The 24,918-nt window shown below is 47.4% G+C and overlaps 1 protein-coding gene across 3 annotated transcripts in view; it reads right to left on the bottom strand.

Annotated features, from left to right (window-relative positions):
* Positions 1-24,918, bottom strand: part of LOC106609762 (plexin-A4) — a 491,160-nt gene that overhangs the window by 50,900 nt on the left and 415,342 nt on the right. For all 3 annotated transcript variants that reach the window (XM_082977797.1, XM_082977795.1, XM_082977796.1), the window contains exons 20-25: positions 23,959-24,193; positions 21,543-21,685; positions 14,769-15,037; positions 5,434-5,500; positions 4,532-4,678; positions 2,382-2,541 (exon numbers count right to left, since the gene is read on the bottom strand). In XM_082977797.1, the coding sequence (XP_082833923.1) occupies positions 2,382-2,541; positions 4,532-4,678; positions 5,434-5,500; positions 14,769-15,037; positions 21,543-21,685; positions 23,959-24,193 (1,021 nt within the window). The remainder of the gene's footprint in view (positions 1-2,381; positions 2,542-4,531; positions 4,679-5,433; positions 5,501-14,768; positions 15,038-21,542; positions 21,686-23,958; positions 24,194-24,918) is intronic.

The raw sequence follows: 24,918 nt of genomic DNA, 5'->3' as shown, positions 1-24,918 counted from the left end.
CCATCACTTCCCTGATTACCTGCCCTATATATATATATATATATATATATATATATATATGTCACTCCCTTCGGTTCCTTCCCCAGGCGTCATTGTTTCTGTTTCAGTTTCCTGTCTGTGCGTTGTTTGTGTTATGTTACGTTTATTTATTAAAACACTCAGTCCCTGAACTTGCTTCCTGACTCTCAGCGCACTCATTACATGGATGTACATGGGGAGCAGATCAGCTCATCACTCCTCACTACTACAAACAGAGACAATTAGTCATTTATAACACCATTAGGAAATAACCTTGGTGAAGAAAATGACAACCCAGTCTACTGAGAACAGGAAGTAAGAAAGAAAGAGAAAAGAAGAAGAGAAAGCTCGAGTGAAAGAAAAGAAAGCCGATCTTTTCGAGAGTTTCACAGAAAAAATATATAAGATTGAGGAGGTTTGGGGATCTGAGAGCCTCTCCATTGATTACTTGATCAATCATGTGAGTCAGAGTGTGGTCAACAGGGCTCGATCGATGGGGAGTCGGGGAGGGAAGAGAACAATCACACAGCACCAGTCATAGGAGACAGAGAGAGGTCTGCTGGACTCAACTCTCCTGAGATCTAGGGAGGGAGGCTGGTCTTTTGTCTCATAGGAGACAGAGAGAGATCTGCTGGACTCAACTCTCCTGAGATCTATGGAGGGAAGCTGGTCTTTTGTCTCATAGGAGACAGAGAGAGGTCTGCTGGACTCAACTCTCCTGAGATCTATGGAGGGAGGCTGGTGTTTTGTCTCATAGGAGACAGAGAGAGGTCTGCTGGACTCAACTCTCCTGAGATCTATGGAGGGAGGCTGGTGTTTTGTCTCATAGGAGACAGAGAGAGGTCTGCTGGACTCAACTCTCCTGAGATCTATGGAGGGAGGCTGGTCTTTTGTCTCATAGGAGCCAGAGAGAGGTCTGCTGGACTCAACTCTCCTGAGATCTATGGAGGGAGGCTGGTCTTTTGTCTCATAGGAGACAGAGAGAGGTCTGCTGGACTCAACTCTCCTGAGATCTATGGAGGGAGGCTGGTGTTTTGTATCATAGGAGACAGAGAGAGGTCTGCTGGACTCAACTCTCCTGAGATCTATGGAGGGAGGCTGGTGTTTTGTCTCATAGGAGCCAGAGAGAGGTCTGCTGGACTCAACTCTCCTGAGATCTATGGAGGGAGGCTGGTCTTTTGTCTCATAGGAGACAGAGAGAGGTCTGCTGGACTCAACTCTCCTGAGATCTATGGAGGGAGGCTGGTCTTTTGTCTCATAGGAGCCAGAGAGAGATCTGCTGGACTCAACTCTCCTGAGATCTATGGAGGGAGGCTGGTCTTTTGTCTCATAGGAGACAGAGAGAGGTCTGCTGGACTCAACTCTCCTGAGATCTATGGAGGGAGGCTGGTCTTTTGTCTCATAGGAGCCAGAGAGAGATCTGCTGGACTCAACTCTCCTGAGATCTATGGGAGGGAGGCTGGTCTTTTGTCTCATAGGAGACAGAGAGAGGTCTGCTGGACTCAACTCTCCTGAGATCTATGGGAGGGAGGCTGGTCTTTTGTCTCATAGGAGACAGAGAGAGGTCTGCTGGACTCAACTCTCCTGAGATCTATGGAGGGAGGCTGGTCTTTTGTCTCATAGGAGACAGAGAGAGGTCTGCTGGACTCAACTCTCCTGAGATCTATGGAGGGAGGCTGGTCTTTTGTCTCATAGGAGACAGAGAGAGGTCTGCTGGACTCAACTCTCCTGAGATCTATGGGAGGGAGGCTGGTGTTTAGTCTCTCTGAACACTGCAGTAATTTGAAGAAGTCTTGAGAATCAATGGGTGTAGATCACAGGTGTCAAACTCATTCCACAGAGGGCTGAGTGGCTGCGAGTTTCTCGCTCCTCCTTTGTACCGGACTGATGAATTAAGGTCACTAATTAGTAAGGAACTCCCCTCACCTGGTTGTCTAGGTCTTAATTGAAAGGAGAAATCAAAAACCAGCAGACACTAAGCCCTCTGTGGAGTGAGTTTAACATCCCTGGTGTAGAGGAACATGAGAACTCTCAAAATGGCCTCCACATGTTCAATAACTGAAGACTAATCAACACCGATTGGTCCACGTGATGGAAAAATAACTCAATGTTCATCAATTAAAAGCAGAAAATACAATATATATTTGCAATAATAATTCCAGGTGTTAACCTTTTCAACTCCAGGGAACATTTTTTCCATTTGTACACGTATATGGTTGCTGTAGAAAAAGGGGCTCATTGACTGATCAGACTTGTATTCACCCGGCACAAAACGGTCCCGAACGGATTTCCAATAAGAAATGTTTTTGTTTTCCATTGCATAACATTTTGCTACAGAGTGCCCTAATGAACGGGGATCTTACCTAGGTCCATGTCAGAGGCCTTCTGTCGGTGGGAGTGGGGAACGTTCTTGTATATGGCGTCCAGGATCTTTTCCTTCACCTGGCTGATGGAGTCACAGTTCAACACCTTCACCTGGATCTCAGGGCTCTTCTCATTGTCCGGGTGGATGCAGTTCACCACCTGTAGGGAACAGGGACAAGACTTGGAGTTATACGCCTGCTATTACAATAGGAATACAGTTCACCACCTGTAGGGAACAGGGACAAGACTTGGAGTTATACGCCTGCTATTACAATAGGAATACAGTTCACCACCTGTAGGGAACAGGGACAAGACTTGGAGTTATACGCCTGCTATTACAATAGGAATACAGTTCACCACCTGTAGGGAACAGGGACAAGACTTGGAGTTATACGCCTGCTATTACAATAGGAATACAGTTCACCACCTGTAGGGAACAGGGACAAGACTTGGAGTTATACGCCTCCTATTACAATAGGAATACAGTTCACCACCTGTAGGGAACAGGGACAAGACTTGGAGTTATACGCCTGCTATTACAATAGGAATACAGTTCACCACCTGTAGGGACCAGGGACAGGTATTTTTCTATAGAATAGAGAACCACATCAGGAGTTGATGAGGGATTCAGGTATGCTGTGTCTCAGTTGATAATTATATTGGAGATGGAGACACATTCTGTGGGATGACGATAATTAAACTATGGCGTGGTCGTTGAATATCAGGTTTGAAAGAGGCCATTCTGTATCTGTCAAGTCTGGTAAAGTCTTTCCTGTAATAGAAATGGGTATTCAGAGAAACTGGCCTCCCAGGGGGGGCCAGTCTGACACGGCATGGCTACCTTGAGTCGATGAGTGGTTAACAAGCTAATTATTATCGCATGGTTATTATCATTCACAATGAATACATCAGCCATCATCATCAGCATCAGCATCATCGCCATTGAGGCTCTCGCCAGATGTAATTACATGGTCCAAGGGAAAGAAGGAGGCCATTTACACAAGAAAGAGGAAATAAAATACTTTATGGTCCCATGCTGTTCCCAGTACAATTCAATACCTCTATCGTTGGGCAGATAATTACATGTTGTAAAAGGGCCATTCCATCATCAATCCTTCTAGATTGATTGAGACAGAGATACTGTTTCTCACGGCCAACTGAAATAACTCTATTGCTCTCCAAGCAATCTGAGCCACACTGTGTGCTTCCTGGGAATGGTTTGATTTGTCTTACAGAGACATTCAGGGGAGCTAGTAACAAACTGCCTGGCTGGGTGTCTTGTCTTCCCTCAGTCAGCTCAGGTCACAGTGGTGGAGGAGAGGAATGAAGGTGATCAGAGAGTAGAACAGAAAGAGAGACCAGGGAAACAACCGGTCTTCCCTGCCTCCTCCCCCTCTTCCTCGCCTCCTCTCCCCTCTTCCCTGATCTCTAACACACTCCCCACTCTTCCCTGCCTCCTCCCCCTCTTCCTCGCCTCCTCTCCCCTCTTCCCTGATCTCTAACACACTCCCCACTCTTCCCTGCCTCCTCCCCCTCTTCCTCGCCTCCTCTCCCCTCTTCCCTGATCTCTAACACACTCCCCACTCTTCCCTGCCTCCTCCCCCTCTTCCTCGCCTCCTCTCCCCTGATCTCTAACACACTCCCCACTCTTCCCTGCCTCCTCCCCCCTCTTCCCTGATCTCTAACACACTCCCTCATCTTCCCTGCCTCCTCCCCCTCTTCCTCGCCTCCTCTCCCCTCTTCCCTGATCTCTAACACACTCCCCCCTCTTCCCTGCCTCCTCCCCCCTCTTCCCTGATCTCTAACACACTCCCTCCTCTTCCCTGCCTCCTCCCCCCTCTTCCCTGATCTCTAACACACTCCCTCCTCTTCCCTGCCTCCTCCCCCCTCTTCCCTGCCTCCTCCCCCTTCTTCCCTGCCTCCTCCCCCCTCTTCCTCGCCTCTTCCCCCCTCTTCCTCGCCTCTTCCCTCTGTTAGCTCCTGTCTCTAAAAGAAAGTGTGGTCAGTGAGCCCTCTTCCAGTCAGGCGTGAAAGGAGGCGGGTGGCTGGGTGTTACCGTGTCCTAAAACCTTTTCCTTCCCCTCCCCACCCCACAAAATGCAGTTCCTACCCCAGCCCCTTGTCCCCCGGGGGGGGGGTTGACCCTTACCAGCATCTTGTAGTCGATTTGCTGTCTGATGAGTTTATCCTCGCTGAGCGAGTAGCGCGCCTCACCAGTGATGGAGTCTATAGGCCCCTTCTCCATCTGCTGCTTGATGGCACAGAAGAGGGAGAAGAGGGGCTCGCCTGCACACTCCTGTGTAGAGAGACAGACAGACAGACAGACAGACAGACAGACAGACAGACAGACAGACAGACAGACAGACAGACAGACAGACAGACAGACAGACAGACAGACAGACAGACAGACAGACAGACAGACAGACAGACAGACAGACAGACAGACAGACAGACAGACAGACAGACAGACAGACAGACAGAGGTTGGTGTCAAAAATATAACCTTAACCCTAAATTTAACCATAGCTTCTAACCCTAACCCTAAAACGAACCTCATTTCCTAACCCTAAACCTAATTGTAATGCCATTTCCTAACCCTAAACCTAAATGTAATGCCATTTCCTAACCCTAAACCTAATTATAATGCCATTTCCTAACCCTAAACCTAATTGTCATGCCATTTCCTAACCCTAAACCTAATTGTAATGCCATTTCCTAACCCTAAACCTAATTGTAATGCCATTTCCTAACCCTAATTGTAATGCCATTTCCTAACCCTAATTGTAATGCCAACACTAATTCTAACCTTAACCCTAAACCCCCTAGAAACAGCATTTGACCCTGTGGGGAGTAACAAAATGTCCCCAGTTGGTTACATTTTAGTTTTTTTACTATTCTTGTGGGGACACGTCCACACACACACATTCACATACACATACACACACACACACACAGACACTTTACCATATTACACACTCTCACAGACATGAAGCTAAAGGAGCTGAATGGGTGAACAAAGCAGAATGTATCAGAGTAAAGTATAGACATTGACCTTTAGGAACTTGTATAGCAGGAAGGTGAACCAGTTAGTCAGCATTTTCTCTGCCACAGACTCCGTCCTGAAATCAACAGAGACATTCCATCAACATACCATCCCTCACAACCATCAGAAATACTCAATATGATCATCAAATATTCCCCACAAAACCAGGACTGTCGTAATGAATAGGGGCTTTTGTTACACAAACATTATTGGCTCTCACTTCTAAAGGCCCCCAATCTTCCTGCCTATGCCTTTTATATTCAGGCACACCAAGGGCACCTAAGCTACGCTGGAGTCTTAATAGAAGAGAAAGCAATTAAAACCTTTATTTGATCCCATTGGGATTGATGTCATTAGAAGGGCCTGTAATAATACTGGCCTCATTATTAACCTCTCCCTCCTTAGCCCATTCACACCCACTGTCTGGGACGACACAGCACATCACATTACAATAGAAAGTGAATGCACACATCCGTCGCCCTGCTCTCTTTCTCTCTCTGTTATGTTCGGTCTCTCATGCCAGTGGGCGCTCCGCTGGCGTGACTAATCGGGGCACCGTTCACTGGGCTACCACAGGCGGCCATACCGTGTGAATGGATAATATTCATGCGCACAATAACAAACAGCGGGGTCTGAAAGGCGAGAGGCGGGGATCGGATATCCTTTGACACGTCTCTGGCTCCTGTGTGGTGGGTAATCTGCCAAGAACCCCCCCCCCCCTCACCCCACCACCACCTCAATGAGGCATGGCCACAGGCATCAATATTTCAGGATTAGGCCATTGTGTGTGTGCACGCCCCCTTGCCCCTTCTGTCATTCGGTTGCCACCTGCAGCCTCCCCCTGGCCCCTCCACTCAGAGCCCACCTGGCCCCTTCTCTCAGAGCCCCCCTGGCCCCTCCACTCAGAGCCCTCCTGGCCCATCCTCTCAGAGCCCCCCTGGCCCCTCCACTCAGAGCCCTCCTGGCCCCTCCACTCAGAGCCCCCTGGCCCCTCCTCTCAGAGCCCTCCTGGCCCCTCTTAGGAGGACCATTGCATTGAGAGATGGAGGCTTGTGCCCGCTGTGCCAATAGGCCGGGACTGGCACCCCCTGCCAACCAGAATTGGCACAACACCTGGATGGGATTAACTTCCTGCTCTGTTTGCGACCGCACTTTTATGTCGGCGCGGCGGCCGAGAGAGTCCTCGGCTCTAGGGGTCAGGGAGGTCACGTTTCATCTTTCCTTTCATGTGTCCCTCACTCTATTCTTCCCCTCCACTCCCTCATTCTCTTTCCCTCCTCTCCCCTCAGACCCTGTCCCCTTATTTGTAATCAGTCACACTACCAAATGGTCTCCATGTAGACAAATTCAGCACATCAATCAAAGGGATGAAAAGAGAGTGTAAAAGTGAGAGGTGGAGAAGAGGGGAGGGGTCTCAGTAAAAGACAAGAATAACAGAATGACTTGGATATAGAAGGAGGGGTCTCAGTAAAAGACAAGAATAACAGAATGACTTGGATATAGAAGGAGGGGTCTCAGTAAAAGACAAGAATAACAGAATGACTTGGATATAGAAGGAGGGGTCTCAGTAAAAGACAAGAATAACAGAATGACTTGGATATAGAAGGAGGGGTCTCAGTAAAAGACAAGAATAACAGTATGACTTGGCTGAGTCTATCTCCTCTTTCAGCTCCCTCGTTTCCTCCTCTTTTTGTTATTTTATGTGTGTGTGGGTTCTAAAAGAATGTGTTCAGAAAGGTGTGTGTAACTGTGTGTGTGTGTGTGTGTGTGTGTGTGTGTGTGTAGGGGGGTGGCAGTAGCGAGCCAGGCCCTCCAGTAATGATCTGTTTTGGCACGGCCCCACAGGTAGTCCTCATGGCCGTCCTCTATCCAAGCCCTGCCTATAGGGAAGATGGGTTGAGGGGCTGCTGCACCGGGCTGTTACACCACAGCTGGCACCTAACATGTCCACAACGGTCCAACAACCTCCTCGACTGCCACATCTCTAGAACGTATCAGTAACGTTACTGATAAGTTAACATGGCTGTAATGCTCTGTGATATTGCATGTTGGCATGAAGAAGTGTGCCCGCTTGGCACCCAGTCAACCAAGTCAACTTGTTGGTACTTAGTTCCCCTGATTACGGAGCAGTCGTTTAGCCTCTGCACATGAGATGGGAACCAAAGAATTCCTGGATTGCAGATGCAGTGGGACGCATTAGTATGTCGTGCAGAGCCACGCTCTATAAAACGGAGGCTTAACGCTCAATGTATCTTCACAGCTCTCCCACTCATTCCACAGACATTTCTTTACAGGCATCTGGCATCACACTGATCATAAATGCATGATAATCTAAACCCTGGGTGCTGATACAACAGATGTGGCTTGCAAACAAAGTTTTGACACGAGATATCATTCCCACTTTGGTATTCTCCGGCGGCAAGGAGTGCCGACGAGCCTCTGGGAGAGAACATGTGATGGCCTGGGGGGGTCATAAGGCTTTTCTCTGTTAACCAAACACGCAGCTGCGTTGGAGCTCTGCTGCTAGCCACGCCCCCTTCCTCCAATCCCACAGCATGAAGTCAAAAATGATTTCAATTTCCCACTCGGGCTCCTGGGGAGAAGATTGGCTGTCTGACGCAGAGCACAGGCTGTGTCCCCAATGGCACCCTATGTCCTATATAGTGCACTACTTTTGACCACATCCCGATCAAAAGTAGTGCACTACATAGGGAATAGGGTACAATTTGGGACGTAGAAGCAGTCTCAGTGCTTAGGCTGCCGTCTTCTTACTAACACTACTGAGATAATCCTCACAGTATAATCAGAGGACCTCTAGCTCCTACTGATTATTATCCCTTGTGTATGTATGTGTGCAGGTGTGTGCGGGTGTGTGCGGGTGTGTGCGGGTATGTGCGGGTGTGCGCGGGTGTGCGCGGGTGTGTGCGAGTGTGTGCGGGCCGGTGCATCAGGAGGGGCAGATAGAAGGTTGCTGGTAAAAGGAAATAATTAAAGCCCCGATTTTATTAAATGATATATTATGAGCCGTGGAAAAGGTTTAGCAGCTATTTCAGTATGTATGAAGAGAGGATGAGAGGGTGTAAGCGGGGGGTGGGAGGGGTGGAGGAAGGAGAGGGGGCTGACGGAGGAGGGCGCAGAAATGCGACAGATGGTTGTGGAAGTCTCTCGTTAGTTAGTTTGCCTGGTGGTGTGCTTCAGCTGAGGTTGAGAATGGCAGATGGGGATGTAGAGAAATACGGGAGAGGAGAGTGGAGGAGAGGAGTGGAGGAGAGGAGTGGAGGAGTAGAGGAGAGGAGAGGAGTGGAGAGGAGTGGAGAGTGGAGGAGAGGAGAGGGGTGGAGAGGTGGAGAGTGGAGGAGAGGGGTGGAGAGTGGAGGAGAGGGGTGGAGAGTGGAGGAGAGGGGTGGAGAGTGGAGGAGAGGTTGTCTTGGAAGCGGTGATGGGAAGCTGGTCTGAACACAGTGCTAAAGATGCCCTATTAATGCACTTTGAGCAGTGATTTAGTAATCAAGTAAAAAGGCAGGGAGGGGGGAAAGACAGAGAAAAGAGAGAGAAAGAGAGACGGCCTGCGCAGAGGCGAGGGGAGACAGAGAGGGCGGGAGATAGATGATAGAGCGAGAGAGGGCGAGAGAGAGATGGAGAGAGAGAGGGAGAGAGATGGAGTTAGAGAGGGAGAGAGATGGAGAGAAACAATGAGAGAGAGGGAGGACACAGAGGGAGGAGAAAGGGAGAGATAGATTGAGGGACGGGGGAGGTGTTACTCCGAGCCCAGATTTAGCCTTCCCATCACAACTGAGTGAGTCTGGGTGTCTCCTCTATTTTGGGCGGGTATCCTGGGTCAAGCAGCAAGTCAGTGACTGTGTGTTAGGGCTAGCAGCTAAAGGTAGCCTTCAGACTGATGGTGGCCACGTGTGATAGCACAAGCGGCTAACAGTTAGCCTCCACACTGAGGGTGACTGTGTGTGTTAGCTCTAGCAGCTAACAGTTAGCCTCCACACTGAGGGTGACTGTGTGTTAACAGTTAGCCTCTACACTGAGGGTGACAGTGTGTGTTAGCGCTAGCAGCTAACAGTTAGCCTCCACACTGAGGTTACTGTGTGTGTTAGCGCTAGCGGTTAACAGTTAGCTCATTACTAAGGGTGACGCCCCACCGCTGGCCCTCACAGACACACTGAGAGAGGCATGCTGGGATGTTGGAGGACTGTTGGGTGGAGTTTACACCCGCCAGGTAGGGCTGTGGATGGCATGAGTGGATGAACAGAAGAGGATAAGGGAAGAGGTTTGAAGGATGGTGTGAGAAGACGTTAGAAGCCATGCTGGAGACGTGGGTGAAGAGACTGACGGATACAAGCTGGGGGTAGTGAGGGACGGCCTACAGTGGAAATGTGATGGAAATACCTAGTCAGTGATCAGTGACTGAGTTAGTAAGTTAGTTAGGTAGTTAGGTAGGTAGGTAGTTAGGTAGGCAACCTACTAAACACAGTCTATAATCAAATGAATAAACATGAATGATCCCCTGAGGGAAAATGTAATTCCACACCCTAATGACAGGATGTTTAACATTGCATTTACCAGGTTATCAACACTCAAACGGGGCAAAAATAAAATGGTGTCTGGAAATACGGATGGTTACTAAGTAATCAGAGAAGGAATGTCCCTCTCCCTCTGGTAGTGTTGCAGCAGTTAACCCCTCTAGTCTGGTAGTGTTCCAGCAGCGAATCCCTCTCCCTCTGGTAGTGTTCCAGCAGCTAATCCCTCTCCCTCTGGTAGTGTTCCAGCAGCTAGCCCATCTAGTCTGGTAGTGTTCCAGCAGCTAGCCCCTCTAGTCTGGTAGTGTTCCAGTATTGTTTTTACAGACTGTATTATACTGTAGTATTTACTGTAGTGTTTTGCAGACATTAATGTATTATTTACTATAGTGTTTTTGTTTTATTGTCTTTGACATAGGAGTGGGGGCTTTCTCCTTGAGGAAACATACTTAACACATTTTCCATAACCTTTAGGTAGATAGGACTAGGGTCTGAACAGAGAGTTCAGAGCTTCTGCTCTTTTCTATAACCTGTAGGGAACACAATATATGTGTCACGTCCTGACCAGTAAAGGGGTTATTTGTTATTGTAGTTTGGTCAGGACGTGGTAGGCGGTGTTTGTTTAGAGTGTTTCGGGGTTTGTTGGGCTATGTTCTTATGTAAGAGGGGTGTTTGTTTTATGTGTTTCGGGGTTTGTGGTTAATGTTCTATGTTAGTATATTTCTATGTTCGTTCTAGTCTTTCTATTTCTATGTTTAGTTAATGGGGTTGACCTTCAATTGGAAGCAGCTGCTCCTCGTTGCTTCTAATTGAAGGTCCTATTTAAGAGGGGTGTTTTTCTGTGGGATTTTGTGGGTAGTTGTTCCTTGTTTAGTGTTTGTGCACCTGACAGGACTGTTTCCTTATCGTCGTTGTTTTTGTATACGTGTGTTTTGTTTCGGTTTTCCCTTCTTTCTGCCATTAAAAAAGATGATGAGTATACATATTCCCGCTGCGTTTTGGTCTGATCCTTACGACACCCGTGACAGAACTACCCACCAACAAAGGACCAAGCAGCGGGGTAAGGAGCACGATGAAGAAGGATGGACATGGGCGAGGATGAGCATATCCAGGGCTATGGAGGAGTTAAGGGAGCCTGAGAGGCAGCCCCCCCAAAAAAATGTTGGGGGGGGCACACGAGTAGTTTGGCTAGGCCAGGGTTGAGCCCTAAGCCAACTCCCCGTGCTTACCGGAGGCAGCGTGGTACTGGTCAGGCCCCGTGCTATGGGGTGATGCGCACGGCGTTGAGGCCCGAGCATCCACAGGCCGGTGTGCTCGGTGCCAGCGTCCCGCATTTGCCGGGGGGAAGCGGGCACCCAGCCAGTACGGGTGGTGCCAGTCCTGCACTCGAGACCGCCAGTGCGCCTCCACGGCCCAGTGTATCCTGTTCCCGCTCCCCGCACTAGCCCTGAGGTGCGTGTCTCCAGTCTGGCACCTCCAAAGCCAGCACCATGCACCAGGCCTCCAGTGTGTCAGCCCAGTCTGGTACGTCCTGTTCCCGCTCCTCACACTAGCCTTGGGGTGCATGTCTCCAGTCTGGTACCTCCACTACCAGCCCCACGCACCAGGCCTCCAGTGCGTCAGCCCAGTCCAGCTCGTTCTGCTCCTGCTCCTCGCACTAGCCCTGTGGTGCGTGTCCCTAGTCTGGCGCTTCCTAAGCCAGCCCCACGCATCAGGCCTTCAGTGCGCAGTCCCCGTCCAGAGTGTCCGGCAACAATGCCCTGTCCAGAGTGTCCGGCGACAGTGCCTCGTCCAGAGTGTCCGGCGACAGTGCCTCGTCCAGAGTGTCCCGGCGACAGTGCCTCGTCCAGAGCGTCCGGCGACAGTGCCTCGTCCAGAGCGTCCGGCGACAGTGCCTCGTCCAGAGCGTCCGGCGACAGTGCCTCGTCCAGAGCTTCCGGCGACAGTGCCCCGTAGAGAGACGGCCCACAGTCCAGAGCCAGCAGAGACGGCCCACAGTCCGGAGCCAGCAGAGACGGCCCACAGTCTGGAGCCGAGAGAGTCGGCCTACAGTCCGGAGCCGAGAGAGTCGGCCTACAGTCCGGAGCCGAGAGAGTCGGCCCACAGTCCGGAGCCGAGAGAGTCGGCCCACAGTCCGGAGCCGAGAGAGTCGGCCCACAGTCCGGAGCCGAGAGAGTCGGCCCACAGTCCGGAACCGAGAGAGTCGGCCCACAGTCCGGAACCGAGAGAGTCGGCCCACAGTCCGGAACCGAGAGAGTCGCCCTACAGTCCGGAACCGAGAGAGTCGCCCGACAGTCCGGAATCGGCGCAGCCAGAGTCGCCCTCCAGTCCGGAGCTCCCAGAGTCGCCCTTCAGCCCGAGGTCTCCAGCGACGCACATCACCCCGAGGTCTTCAGCGATGCGCCATAGCCCAGAGACTTCGGGAGGGGTAATATTTAATAAGTATTTAGCGGGGGTGGACAGGTTAGGTTGAGGAGTAAGGCCGGAGCCTGAGCCAGGAGGTTGGGGAGGAGGGGGTGTAGCACAAGAACCGTCGGTGACGTTGGCCACCCTCCCTTCCCTCCCTTTTGTTTGGGATTTTTTTTTGGGGGGGGGGTTTATTTATTTATTTATTTTTGTTTGAGGTGCATCCAGGGTCTGCATCTTTGGGGGGGGGTACTGTCACATCCTGACCAGTAAAGGGGTTATTTGTTATTGTAGTTTGGTCAGGACGTGGCAGGGGTGTTTGTTTAGAGTGTTTCGGGGTTTGTTGGGCTATGTTCTTATGTAAGAGGGGTGTTTGTTTTATGTGTTTCGGGGTTTGTGGTTAATGTTCTATGTTAGTATATTTCTATGTTCGTTCTAGTCTTTCTATTTCTATGTTTAGTTAATGGGGTTGACCTTCAATTGGAAGCAGCTGCTCCTCGTTGCTTCTAATTGAAGGTCCTATTTAAGAGGGGTGTTTTTCTGTGGGATTTTGTGGGTAGTTGTTCCTTGTTTAGTGTTTGTGCACCTGACAGGACTGTTTCGTTATCGTCGTTGTTTTTGTATACGTGTGTTTTGTTTCGGTTTTCCCTTCTTTCTGCCATTAAAAAAAGATGATGAGTATACATATTCCCGCTGCATTTTGGTCTGATCCTTACGACACCCGTGACAATATGGTCTATACTTGGCATGTAAGTTTCTCACTTATGGGTGGCACAAATTGGGATGTACGGGAGGGGATTGGGCAGGGTATATGCAAATTAAATACTGTATTATTTACATACAAAAAAAGGTGGTGTTTTTGTGAACATTACTCAAGTATTTACTACAGTGTATATTTTCAGATAAAACTAATATTTATTATAGTATTCTACAGTATACTACAACATTCTATAGTAAGTACTATACATGATCAAGTGACACTACAGCGTTTAGTATAATATTCTACACTATACTACAGTTTACTACAGAATTCTATAGTAAGTACTGTAGTATTTTATAGTAAATTGTAGTATTGTTTCATTTGGGATTGAAGGAGGGAGAACCCCATTGTTTACTGCCTGGTAATGGCTCCGGAAGCTCTGGGTGCGATTAATCATGCCTTGCCCATACAGCATTAATCAAATGCCGCATCCGAGATTTGTCTGTTAAACGTCTCCTTCATGATGTGAATATGCGGCTCATTTTCTGACACAACCCTTGCACAATGATACGCTCAATACGCTCCCATGTTAGTGAACAGCTAGCGAACAGAGGAATCTGTGTCTGTCTTCATTGGGGAGGAGGATTTTGCCCGAGGGAGGACGGGAGGTTTGCAATTGAAATTAGGAAGATTAAATTAATTTACGACATGCCTATCAAATCATTGGGGAGGCTGACTGAGCAGTGAGCACCCTGACCACACGGAAACGTATTTTTCAAGGGTAACCGAGATGGTCACAAAACCTCCAGCACCATATATGGTGATATGGTGTTGAATTGAAGTGGTGAATTGAAGTGTTGATTGGGCAGGGAGCAGCTAGGGCTTTTAACAATCCCATTTCTTTTTCAAGTGAGGATTTTTACAGCTTTTGTTAATTGGATTCTCCGCTAATTAATCGTAATTATATTCTAATGATGTGCGTGTCAGAGCAGTACATGTTTCTGAGACAAAGTGATCATTTCAATGTCATTGAAGTTAATTCCACATGTCACCACCACGTAACAGTGAATATGGAGCGATCAGGCATGGCCGATCGGCTTGGTGCTTGACTAATACACTAATTCAACAAAGCCCAGTTTCAAAGGACGCATCCCAAATGGACCCTATGGGCCCTGGTCAAAAGTACTGCACTATATAGGAAATAAGGATTTTACCCTGTTCTTAGTTTTAGCATAAACCAGCCATTCTAGAGAGTTAGAGGTGGATAAGAAGTACGAACATTGGTATTAATGATCAATTGAGAGAGGCTTGGAGAGGGAAAGCGAACCCACAGCCACAGTTGTCCATTACCATTGAGTGGAAATCTGTGAGTGTTAATGTGTAGGATAAAGCTGATGCAACGTTGATGTTAGCATTAGTCAGCTGTTCAGAGCTTAACTTCTTAAGAGCTCCGCGAGGGCCCAATCATTCACTCTGTCGCAGATAGAGAGAGAAGAGAGATATAAAGAGATAAAGAGAGCGAGAGAAGAGAGTGATGAAGAGAGTGTGAGTTTGTGCAGGTGTTCTGGAGAAGTAAAGTCACTCACCTCTCTCCCCAGACACAGAGAGGTGAGGACAGAGCCAAGGTCTTTGTCTTAATGAGGCCAGAGATGGCCCACGAGAGTCACACACACACACACACACACACACACACACACTTCTCCCCTCACCTTCGGAGCAGCAGCTTGGGGTGGTTCTTGCTCTCTAGGTTGCGGTCTATGAGGTCAGAGAGCAAGTGCTTGAGGACATCAGTGGCGTACTCCAGTTTACTCTGCAGCATTGTCATGATGAGCGAGGCCACGTTGCCGCGGTCACGCATGGAGAAGCCGCGCTGCGACTCGAGCGTGCGGATGAATGAGAGCAGGAAGACCTTGTTGTTGATGAGCTGGCCGAACAGCTTCAGGCCCTTCTCCACCTGCTCCTGTCTGTAGCCCGGCACCTGGGAGACAGGGAGGAGAAGAAGAGAGGAAAGGGAGGAGAGACGGATATGCTTAGATGACAATGGTCAGGGAGTCTCAGGGTCAGAGGTCACACTTGTCTCAGATACAGAGAGACTGTATGGGGACAAGGAGACTTACAGTCATGCATGCATACATTTTACACACAGGTGGTCCGGGGAATGGAATCCACTGCCCTGGCGTTACAAACACCATGCTCTACCAACTGAGCTACAAAGGACCACATGGCCAGGCAAAACGCCTGGCCCAAGTCATGGGAGTAACATAACAACACAACATCCCTAGTCATGGGATAACATAACAACACAACACCCCTAGTTATGGGATAACATAACAACACAACATCCCTTGTCATGGGAGTAACATAACAACACAACATCCCTAGTCATGGGAGTAACATAACATCCCTAGTCATGGGAGTAACATAACAACACAACACCCCTAGTTGTGGGATAACATAACAACACAACATCCCTTGTCATGGGAGTAACATAACAACACAACATCCCTAGTCATGGGAGTAACATAACAACACAACATCCCTAGTCATGGGATAACATAACAACACCCCTAGTCATGGGAGGAACATAACAACACAACATCCCTAGTCATGGGAGTAACATAACAACACAACATCCCCAGTCATGGGATAACATAACAACACAACACCCCTAGTCATGGGAGTAACATAACAACACAACACCCCTAGTCATGGGAGTAACATAACAACACAACACCCCTAGTCATGGGAGTAACATAACAACACAACACCCCTAGTCATGGGAGTAACATAATAACACAACATCCCTAGTCATGGGAGTAACATAACAACACAACATCCCTAGTCATGGGATAACATAACAACACAACACCCCTAGTCATGGGAGTAACATAACAACACAACACCCCTAGTCATGGGAGTAACATAACAACACCCCTAGTCATGGGATAACATAACACCACAACATCCCTAGTCATGGGAGTAACATAACAACACAACACCCCTAGTCATGGGAGTAACATAACAACACAACATCCCTAGTCATGGGAGTAACATAACACCACAACATCCCTAGTCATGGGAGTAACATAACAACACAACATCCCTAGTCATGGGAGTAACATAACAACACAACACCCCTAGTCATGGGAGTAACATAACAACATCCCTAGTCATGGGATAACATAACAACACAACCTCCCCAGTCATGGGAGTAACACAACATCCCTAGTCATGGGATAACATAACACCACAACATCCCTAGTCATGGGAGTAACATAACAACACAACATCCCTAGTCATGGGAGTAACATAACAACACAACACCCCTAGTCATGGGAGTAACATAACAACACAACATCCCTAGTCATGGGAGTAACATAACACCACAACATCCCTAGTCATGGGATAACATAACAACACAACCTCCCCAGTCATGGGAGTAACACAACATCCCTAGTCATGGGAGTAACATAACAACACAACATCCCTAGTCATGGGAGTAACATAACAACACAACATCCCTAGTCATGGGAGTAACATAACAACACAACATCCCTAGTCATGGGAGTAACATAACAACACAACATCCCTAGTCATGGGAGTAACACAACAACACAACATCCCTAGTCATGGGAGTAACACAACAACACAACATCCCTAGTCATGGGAGTAACATAACAACACAACATCCCTAGTCATGGGAGTAACATAACAACACAACATCCCTAGTCATGGGATAACATAACAACACAACCTCCCCAGTCATGGGAGTAACACAACATCCCTAGTCATGGGAGTAACATAACAACACAACATCCCTAGTCATGGGAGTAACATAACACCACAACATCCCTAGTCATGGGAGTAACATAACAACACAACATCCCTAGTCATGGGATAACATAACAACACAACACCCCTAGTCATGGGAGTAACATAACAACACAACATCCCTAGTCATGGGAGTAACATAACACCACAACATCCCTAGTCATGGGAGTAACATAACAACACAACATCCCTAGTCATGGGAGTAACATAACAACACAACATCCCTAGTCATGGGAGTAACATAACACCACAACATCCCTAGTCATGGGAGTAACACAACAACACAACATCCCTAGTCATGGGAGTAACATAACAACACAACATCCCTAGTCATGGGAGTAACATAACACCACAACATCCCTAGTCATGGGAGTAACACAACAACACAACATCCCTAGTCATGGGATAACATAACAACACAACATCCCTAGTCATGGGAGTAACATAACACCACAACATCCCTAGTCATGGGAGTAACACAACAACACAACATCCCTAGTCATGGGATAACATAACAACACAACATCCCTAGTCATGGGAGTAACATAACAACACAACATCCCTAGTCATGGGAGTAACATAACAACACAACATCCATGGCATTAGAGTAACATGGACCCAACACTAGAGGAATCAGACATCACAACATACCTAGTCACTAGAGTAACATGAACCCAACACTAGAGAAATCAGACATCACAACATCCCTAGTCATGGGAGTAACATGGACCCAACACTAGAGGAATCAGACATCACAACATCCCTAGTCATTAGAGCAACATGGACCCAACACTAGAGGAATCAGACATCACAACATCCCTAGTCATGGGAGTAACATGGACCCAACACTAGAGAAATCAGACATCACAACATCCCTAGTCATTAGAGCAACATGGACCCAACACTAGAGGAATCAGACATCACAACATCCCTAGTCATGGGAGCAACATGGACCCAACACTAGAGGAATCAGACATCACAACATCCCTAGTCATTAGAGTAACATGAACCCAACACTAGAGGAATCAGACATCACAACATCCCTAGTCATTAGAGTAACATGAACCCAACACTAGAGGAATCAGACATCACAACATCCCTAGTCATGGGAGTAACATGGACCCAACACTAGAGGAATCAGACATCCAGGGATAGACTATAGACTCTGACTGACTGTGGGGAAGAACTCATTCCATGGCCTTGGCATCTCCCATTCCAGCCAAATCCATTATCACTCCACTGGATCAATTAGCTGTGTAGACCCGGTTCTCTCAAATGACCGTGTGTGCTAATGATTCCAGCTCGGAATGTCGGCATGGGAGGATAACTGGGAGAGCGAGGAGTTTTGCCTAGCACTTGTTTTTTTTAAGGTAGAGGCATTTTAACCAAGTCTTTTGAGAGCCCTGCTTATTTCTTTGACTCCACAATATGAACGTTGTTCCCCGGCAAAGCTGACGCAAGATGAAAGCAGTGTGTGTGGTGTATTCCCCTCCACGGGCGGAAATTGTCCCTGCGCCGTTTACGCTAGTCTAGTCAGTCGGCGTGCGATTTCCCGTTTTCATAAATTGCACCTACAGAGATAACATTTTTTGATCTGTCAGGATAGATTGGAGTGAGCAACGGTCTCTCTACGCGACACGTCTGTCAGGGAGCACAAGTTTCCTCGCTGTCGCTTTCCATGAGGACACAGTAATCTGCAGTTCACACTGTGCAAGAGTTATTGTTAAAACCCTAGTCTATTTCATAACATCTGACATTACTTGCCTAGTTAAATAAAGGTTAAATAAAACATTTATAAAAAGGAGCAAAGAGACAGAGAAAGAGAGAGAAAGAGAAAGAGAAAACGAGAGAAAGAAAAAGAGAGAGAAAGAGAGAGAAGAGAGAGAAAGAGAAGAGAAAGAGAGAAAGAGGGAAACAGAGTGGAGGTTTGTTGAGATGTCCCATGAGACAGTCCCATTCAACATCCCACTGTAGCCCCATAATCAAACAGCCCTATTCAACATCCCACTGTAGTCCCATAATCAAACAGCCCTATTCAACATCCCACTGTAGTCCCATAATCAAACAGCCCTATTCAACATCCCACTGTAGCCCCATAATCAAACAGCCCTATTCAACATCCCACTGTCGTCCCATAATCAAACAGCCCTATTCAACATCAAGCTGTAGCCCCATAATCAAACAGCCCTATTCAACATCCCACTGTAGCCCCGTAATCAAACAGCCCTATTCAACATCCCACTGTAGCCCCGTAATCAAACAGCCCTATTCAACATCCCACTGTAGTCCCATAATCAAACAGCCCTATTCAACATCAAGCTGTAGTCCCATAATCAAACAGCCCTATTCAACATCCCACTGTAGCCCCGTAATCAAACAGCCCTATTCAACATCAAGCTGTAGCCCCATAATCAAACAGCCCTATTCAACATCCACTGTAGTCCCATAATCAAACAGCCCTATTCAACATCCCACTGTAGCCCCATAATCAAACAGCCCTATTCAACATCCCACTGTAGCCCCATAATCAAACAGCCCTATTCAACATCAAGCTGTAGTCCCATAATCAAACAGCCCTATTCAACATCCCACTGTAGCCCCATAATCAAACAGCCCTATTCAACATACCACTGTAGTCCCATAATCAAACAGCCCTATTCAACATCCCACTGTAGCCCCATAATCAAACAGCCCTATTCAACATCCCACTGTAGCCCCGTAATCAAACAGCCCTATTCAACATCCCACTGTAGTCCCATAATCAAACAGCCCTATTCAACATCCCACTGTAGTCCCATAATCAAACAGCCCTATTCAACATCCCACTGTAGTCCCATAATCAAACAGCCCTATTCAACATCCCACTGTAGTCCCATAATCAAACAGCCCTATTCAACATCCCACTGTAGTCCCATAATCAAACAGCCCTATTCAACATCCCACTGTAGTCCCATAATCATACAGCCCTATTCAACATCCCACTGTAGTCCCATAATCAAACAGCCCTATTCAACATCCCGCTGTAGTCCCATAATCAAACAGCCCTATTCAACATCCCACTGTAGCCCCATAATCAAACAGCCCTATTCAACATCCCACTGTCGTCCCATAATCAAACAGCCCTATTCAACATCAAGCTGTAGCCCCATAATCAAACAGCCCTATTCAACATCAAGCTGTAGTCCCATAATCAAACAGCCCTATTCAACATCCCACTGTAGTCCCATAATCAAACAGCCCTATTCAACATCCCACTGTAGCCCCATAATCAAACAGCCCTATTCAACATCAAGCTGTAGTCCCATAATCAAACAGCCCTATTCAACATCCCACTGTAGCCCCATAATCAAACAGCCCTATTCAACATCCCACTGTAGTCCCATAATCAAACTGCCCTATTCAACATCCCACTGTAGCCCCATAATCAAACAGCCCTATTCAACATCAAGCTGTAGTCCCATAATCAAACAGCCCTATTCAACATCCCACTGTAGCCCCATAATCAAACAGCCCTATTCAACATCCCACTGTAGTCCCATAATCAAACTGCCCTATTCAACATCCCACTGTAGCCCCATAATCAAACAGCCCTATTCAACATCAAGCTGTAGCCCCATAATCAAACAACCCTATTCAACATCCCACTGTAGTCCCATAATCAAACAGCCCTATTCAACATCCCACTGTAGTCCATCCTACTGATTACTATCACAAAATCAGGAGAAAAGGTAGGCATCCATTGTCTCTGAGGAAAAATACAATGTATATCTTCTTGAGATTTATCAGGTAGGCCTAGAGTCATCGCTAATATTAGTACATTTGAGCTATTGAGATGAAATGGCAGTAGCTCTAATCCTTTCATAAAGAGAGAGCAAGAGAGATTCAGCCCAATCAAATTCACTCTACAAACTATGAATGTGCACTGTTGGAGATTGCCCATCCACACTTTATTTGCTCCAAGCCCAATAAGGGCTATTTCCTGTATCATCTCCCACACCAATAACAATTAACTAGCTATCACCAGCCAGAGATGAGCCCACTGCTACTTTCATTAGGTTTCATTTCACATTAAACTCCCTCATATAAACGGGACATTTATACCAATTAAAACATCATTAATTTTTCTTATAACGGGGAATTCTCATCAGGCACCCGCACGGTCGACTCTGAGCCTGTGAAATCGGGGCCTCGCAGCTAGAAGTTGTTCAATTATCACTGCCCATCACTGTTATTAGGGAATAAATAACTAGCTTGTCAGTTCAGAGTTGATTTGCTTTTCTCTCCGCTATACTTTTAATTTGTCCTCGACTCTGAGAAACCGTCTTGTCACATGTTGTTACCATTACTAACAGGAGATTTGACTGCACTGCTGCGTCAAGCCCTAATGAGAGACAGTGTTATGTTTACCGAGCGTGAGCACAAACAACGACAGCTTTAATTCTGTCCGTAACCCCACTGTGCCTTTAATTTACTTTTATTCTTTTGATTGAGAATGCATTGATGGAAACCACTTTGAGATATGCGTATTTATCTATGTCAGGGAGTTAATGATGAACAATGTTTAGAACCTAAACTGAAGTGATATTCAGTCAGGCAGATGATAGGGCAGCCATTGTGATATTTGGTCATGCAGTTGACAGGGCAGCTCTTACCTCCAGGTCCCTGAGAACAGGGTGCTCCTCTATGCCAGGGAAGAGGACCCTCATGGTGTAGGCCCTGTAGTCCAGGAAGGGGATGCCCACTCCGTCCAGGTCACTGGTCAACTCATGGATGTCTGTCTGCAGCTCGGCAAAGGCTGAGGGGATAAACGGACAAACAGTCTTCTTAAAAGGTAGAGTCAGCGACATGATGTACAGTTGAAGTCGGAAGTTTACTTACACATTAGCCAAATACATTTAAACTCAGTTTTTCACAATTCCTGACATTTAATCCTAGTAAAAATGTCAGAATAATAGTAGAGAGAATTATTTATTTCAGCTTTTATTTCTTTCATCACATTCCCAGTGGGTCAGAAGTTTACATACACTCAATTAGTATTTGGTAGCATTGCCTTTAAATTGTTTAACTTGGGTCAAACATTTTGGGTAGCCTTCCACAAGCTTCCCACAATAAGTTGGGTGAATTTTGGCCCATTCCTCCTGACAGAGCTGGTATAACTGAGTCAGGTTTGTTGGCCTCCTTGCTCGCACACACTTTTTCAGTTCTGCCCACCAGCTATAGGCTTGAGGTCAGGGCTTTGTGATGGCCACTCCAATACCTTGACTTTGTTGTCCTTAAGCCATTTTGCCACAACTTTGGAAGTATGCTTGGGGTCATTGTCCATTTGGAAGACCCATTTGCGACCAAATATTAACATCCTGACTGATGTCTTGAGATGTTGCTTCAATATATCGACATAATTTTCCTACCTCATGACGCCATCTATTTTGTGAAGTGCAGCAAAGCACCCCCACAACATGATGCTGCCACCCCCGTGCTTCACGGTTGGGATGGTGTTCTTCAGCTTGCAAGCATCCCCTTTTTTCCACCAAACATAACGATGGTCATTATGGCCATTTTTGTTTCATCAGACCAGAGGACATTTCTCCAAAAAGTACGATCTTTGTCCCCATGTGCAGTTGCAAACCGTAGTCTGGCTTTTTTATGGCAGTTTTGGAGTAGTGGCTTCTTCCTTGCTGAGTGGCCTTTCAGGTTATGTCGATATAGGACTCGTTTTACTGTGGATATAGATACTTTTGTACCTGTTTCCTCCAGCATCTTCACAAGGTCCTTTGCTGTTGTTCTGGGATTGATTTGCACTTTTTGCACCAAAGTACGTTCATCTCTAGGAGACAGAACGCGTCTCCTTCCTGAGCGGTATGACGGCTGCGTGGTCCCATGGTTTTCATACTTGCGTATTATTGTTTGTACAAATTAACGTGGTACCTTCAGGCGTTTGGAAATTGCTCCCAAGGATGAACCAGACTTGTGGAGGTCTCCATTTTTTCCCTGAGGTCTTGGCTGATTTCTTTTGATTTTCCCATGATGTCACTGAGTTTGAAGGTAGGCCTTGAAATACATCCACAGGTACACCTCCAATTGATTCAAATTATGTCAATTAGCCTATCAGAAGGTTCTAAAGCCATGACATAATTTTCTGGTATTTTCTGAGCTGTTTAAAGGCACAGTCAACTTAGCGTATGTAAACTTCTGACCCACTGGAATTGTGATACAGTGAATTATAAGTGAAATAATCTGTCTGTAAACAATTGTTGGAAAAATTACTTGTGTCATGCACAAAGTAGATTTCCTAACCAGCTTGCCAAAACTATAGTTTGTTAACAAGAAATTTGTGGAGTGGTTGAAAAACAAGTTTTAATGACTCCAACCTAAGTGTATGTAAACTTCCGACTTCAACTGTAGATACACAAAGTAAACAGCATATTGGGTCAATTTCCACAACAACTAAGAGCTTTGGAGCGTGAGGCTAAACTACTCCACTGTTTTGGTCCCGTGGGTACCACGTTGTAACAGCGGGAGGTGAACCCGTGCACACGCGCAGATACTGTGTGTGTGAGAGCGATGTGTGAGAGTGTGAGAGCCATTTCTTGCATTTTGCCCACCACAAACTGCGGTGCTGCTCATGCAACGTCATTTTGCTGACTCTACCTATAAGTATGTCTATTGACAGTGTTGGAAAAAATACTCAATCATCATACTTGAGTAAAAGCAAAGATATCTTAATAACAAATGACTCAAGTAAAAGTGAAAGTCACCCAGTAAAATACTACTTGAGTAAAAGACTAAATGTATTTGGTTTTAAATATACTTTTAAGTATCAAAAGTAAGCAAAGTCGACTGCACGATTTTCTTGTATTTTTTATTTACAGATAGATAAGGGCACACTCCTACTCTCAGACATCATTGACAACGAAACATGTGTTTATTGAGTACACCAGATCAGAGGCAGTAGGGATGACCTGGGATTGTTCTCTTGATAAGTGTGTGAATTGGACCAGTGTGTGAATAGGAATTTTCCTTTTGGGTGTCAGGGAAAATGTATGGAGTAAAAATAATGTGAATCCTTACCCTCTTTACACTCCAGGGCCACACGAGACTCCAGGTTGTCCATCTGCATCTGCAGCCTCTTCAAGGTGAGGTCGCTCTCGCGTGACTTGCGTTTGTATGCAATAAGCACTATCACAATGAAGAGGATGAGCAGGGCACCGGCGCCGGCGATGCTGATGATGGCCGTGCTGCTCAGCGGACTGTCTGACGTGATGTGGACCACGCCCGGGGAGAACTCGATGCCGCCCACACGGGCCTGGGGAGGGAGAGACAGGGGAGGGAGAGACAGGGGAGAGGGGTTAGAGACAGGGGAGAGGGGTTAGAGACAGGGGAGAGGGGGTGAGAGACAGGGGAAAGGGGAGAGAGACGGGAGAGGGGTGAGGGACAGGGGAGAGAGGGGAGAGACAGGGGAGAGGAGTTGAGAGACAGGGGAGAGGGGGTGAGAGACAGGGGAGAGGTGTTAGAGACAGGGGAGATGGGTGAGAGACGGGAGAGGGGGTGAGAGACAGGGGAGAGGAGTTGAGAGACAGGGGAGAGGTGGTTAGAGACAGGGGAGAGGAGTTGAGAGACAGGGGAGAGGGGGTTAGAGACGGGAGAGGGGTGAGAGCCAGGAGAGAGGGGGTGAGAGACAGGGGAGAGGGGTGAGAGACAGGGGAGAGGGGGTGAGAGACAGGGGAGAGGGGTGAGAGACGGGAGAGGAGTTGAGAGACAGGGGAGAGGGGTTGAGAGACAGGGAAGAGGAGTTGAGAGACAGGGGAGAGGGGTGAGAGACAGGGGAGAGGGGTGAGAGACAGGGAAGAGGAGTTGAGAGACAGGGGAGAGGGGTTGAGAGACAGGGGAGAGGGGGTGAGAGACAGGGGAGAGGGGTGAGAGACAGGGGAGAGGGGTGAGAGACAGGGGAGAGGGGGTGAGAGACAGGGGAGAGGAGTTGAGAGACAGGGGAGAGGGGTTGAGAGACAGGGGAGAGGAGTTGAGAGACAG

Source organism: Salmo salar, chromosome 07 (assembly GCF_965601325.2).
Source record: "Salmo salar chromosome 07, fSalSal1, whole genome shotgun sequence".
Lineage (NCBI taxonomy): Eukaryota > Metazoa > Chordata > Actinopteri > Salmoniformes > Salmonidae > Salmo > Salmo salar.
Note: the sequence above shows the minus strand (reverse complement) of the source record. Positions and strands in the feature narration are given on the sequence as shown.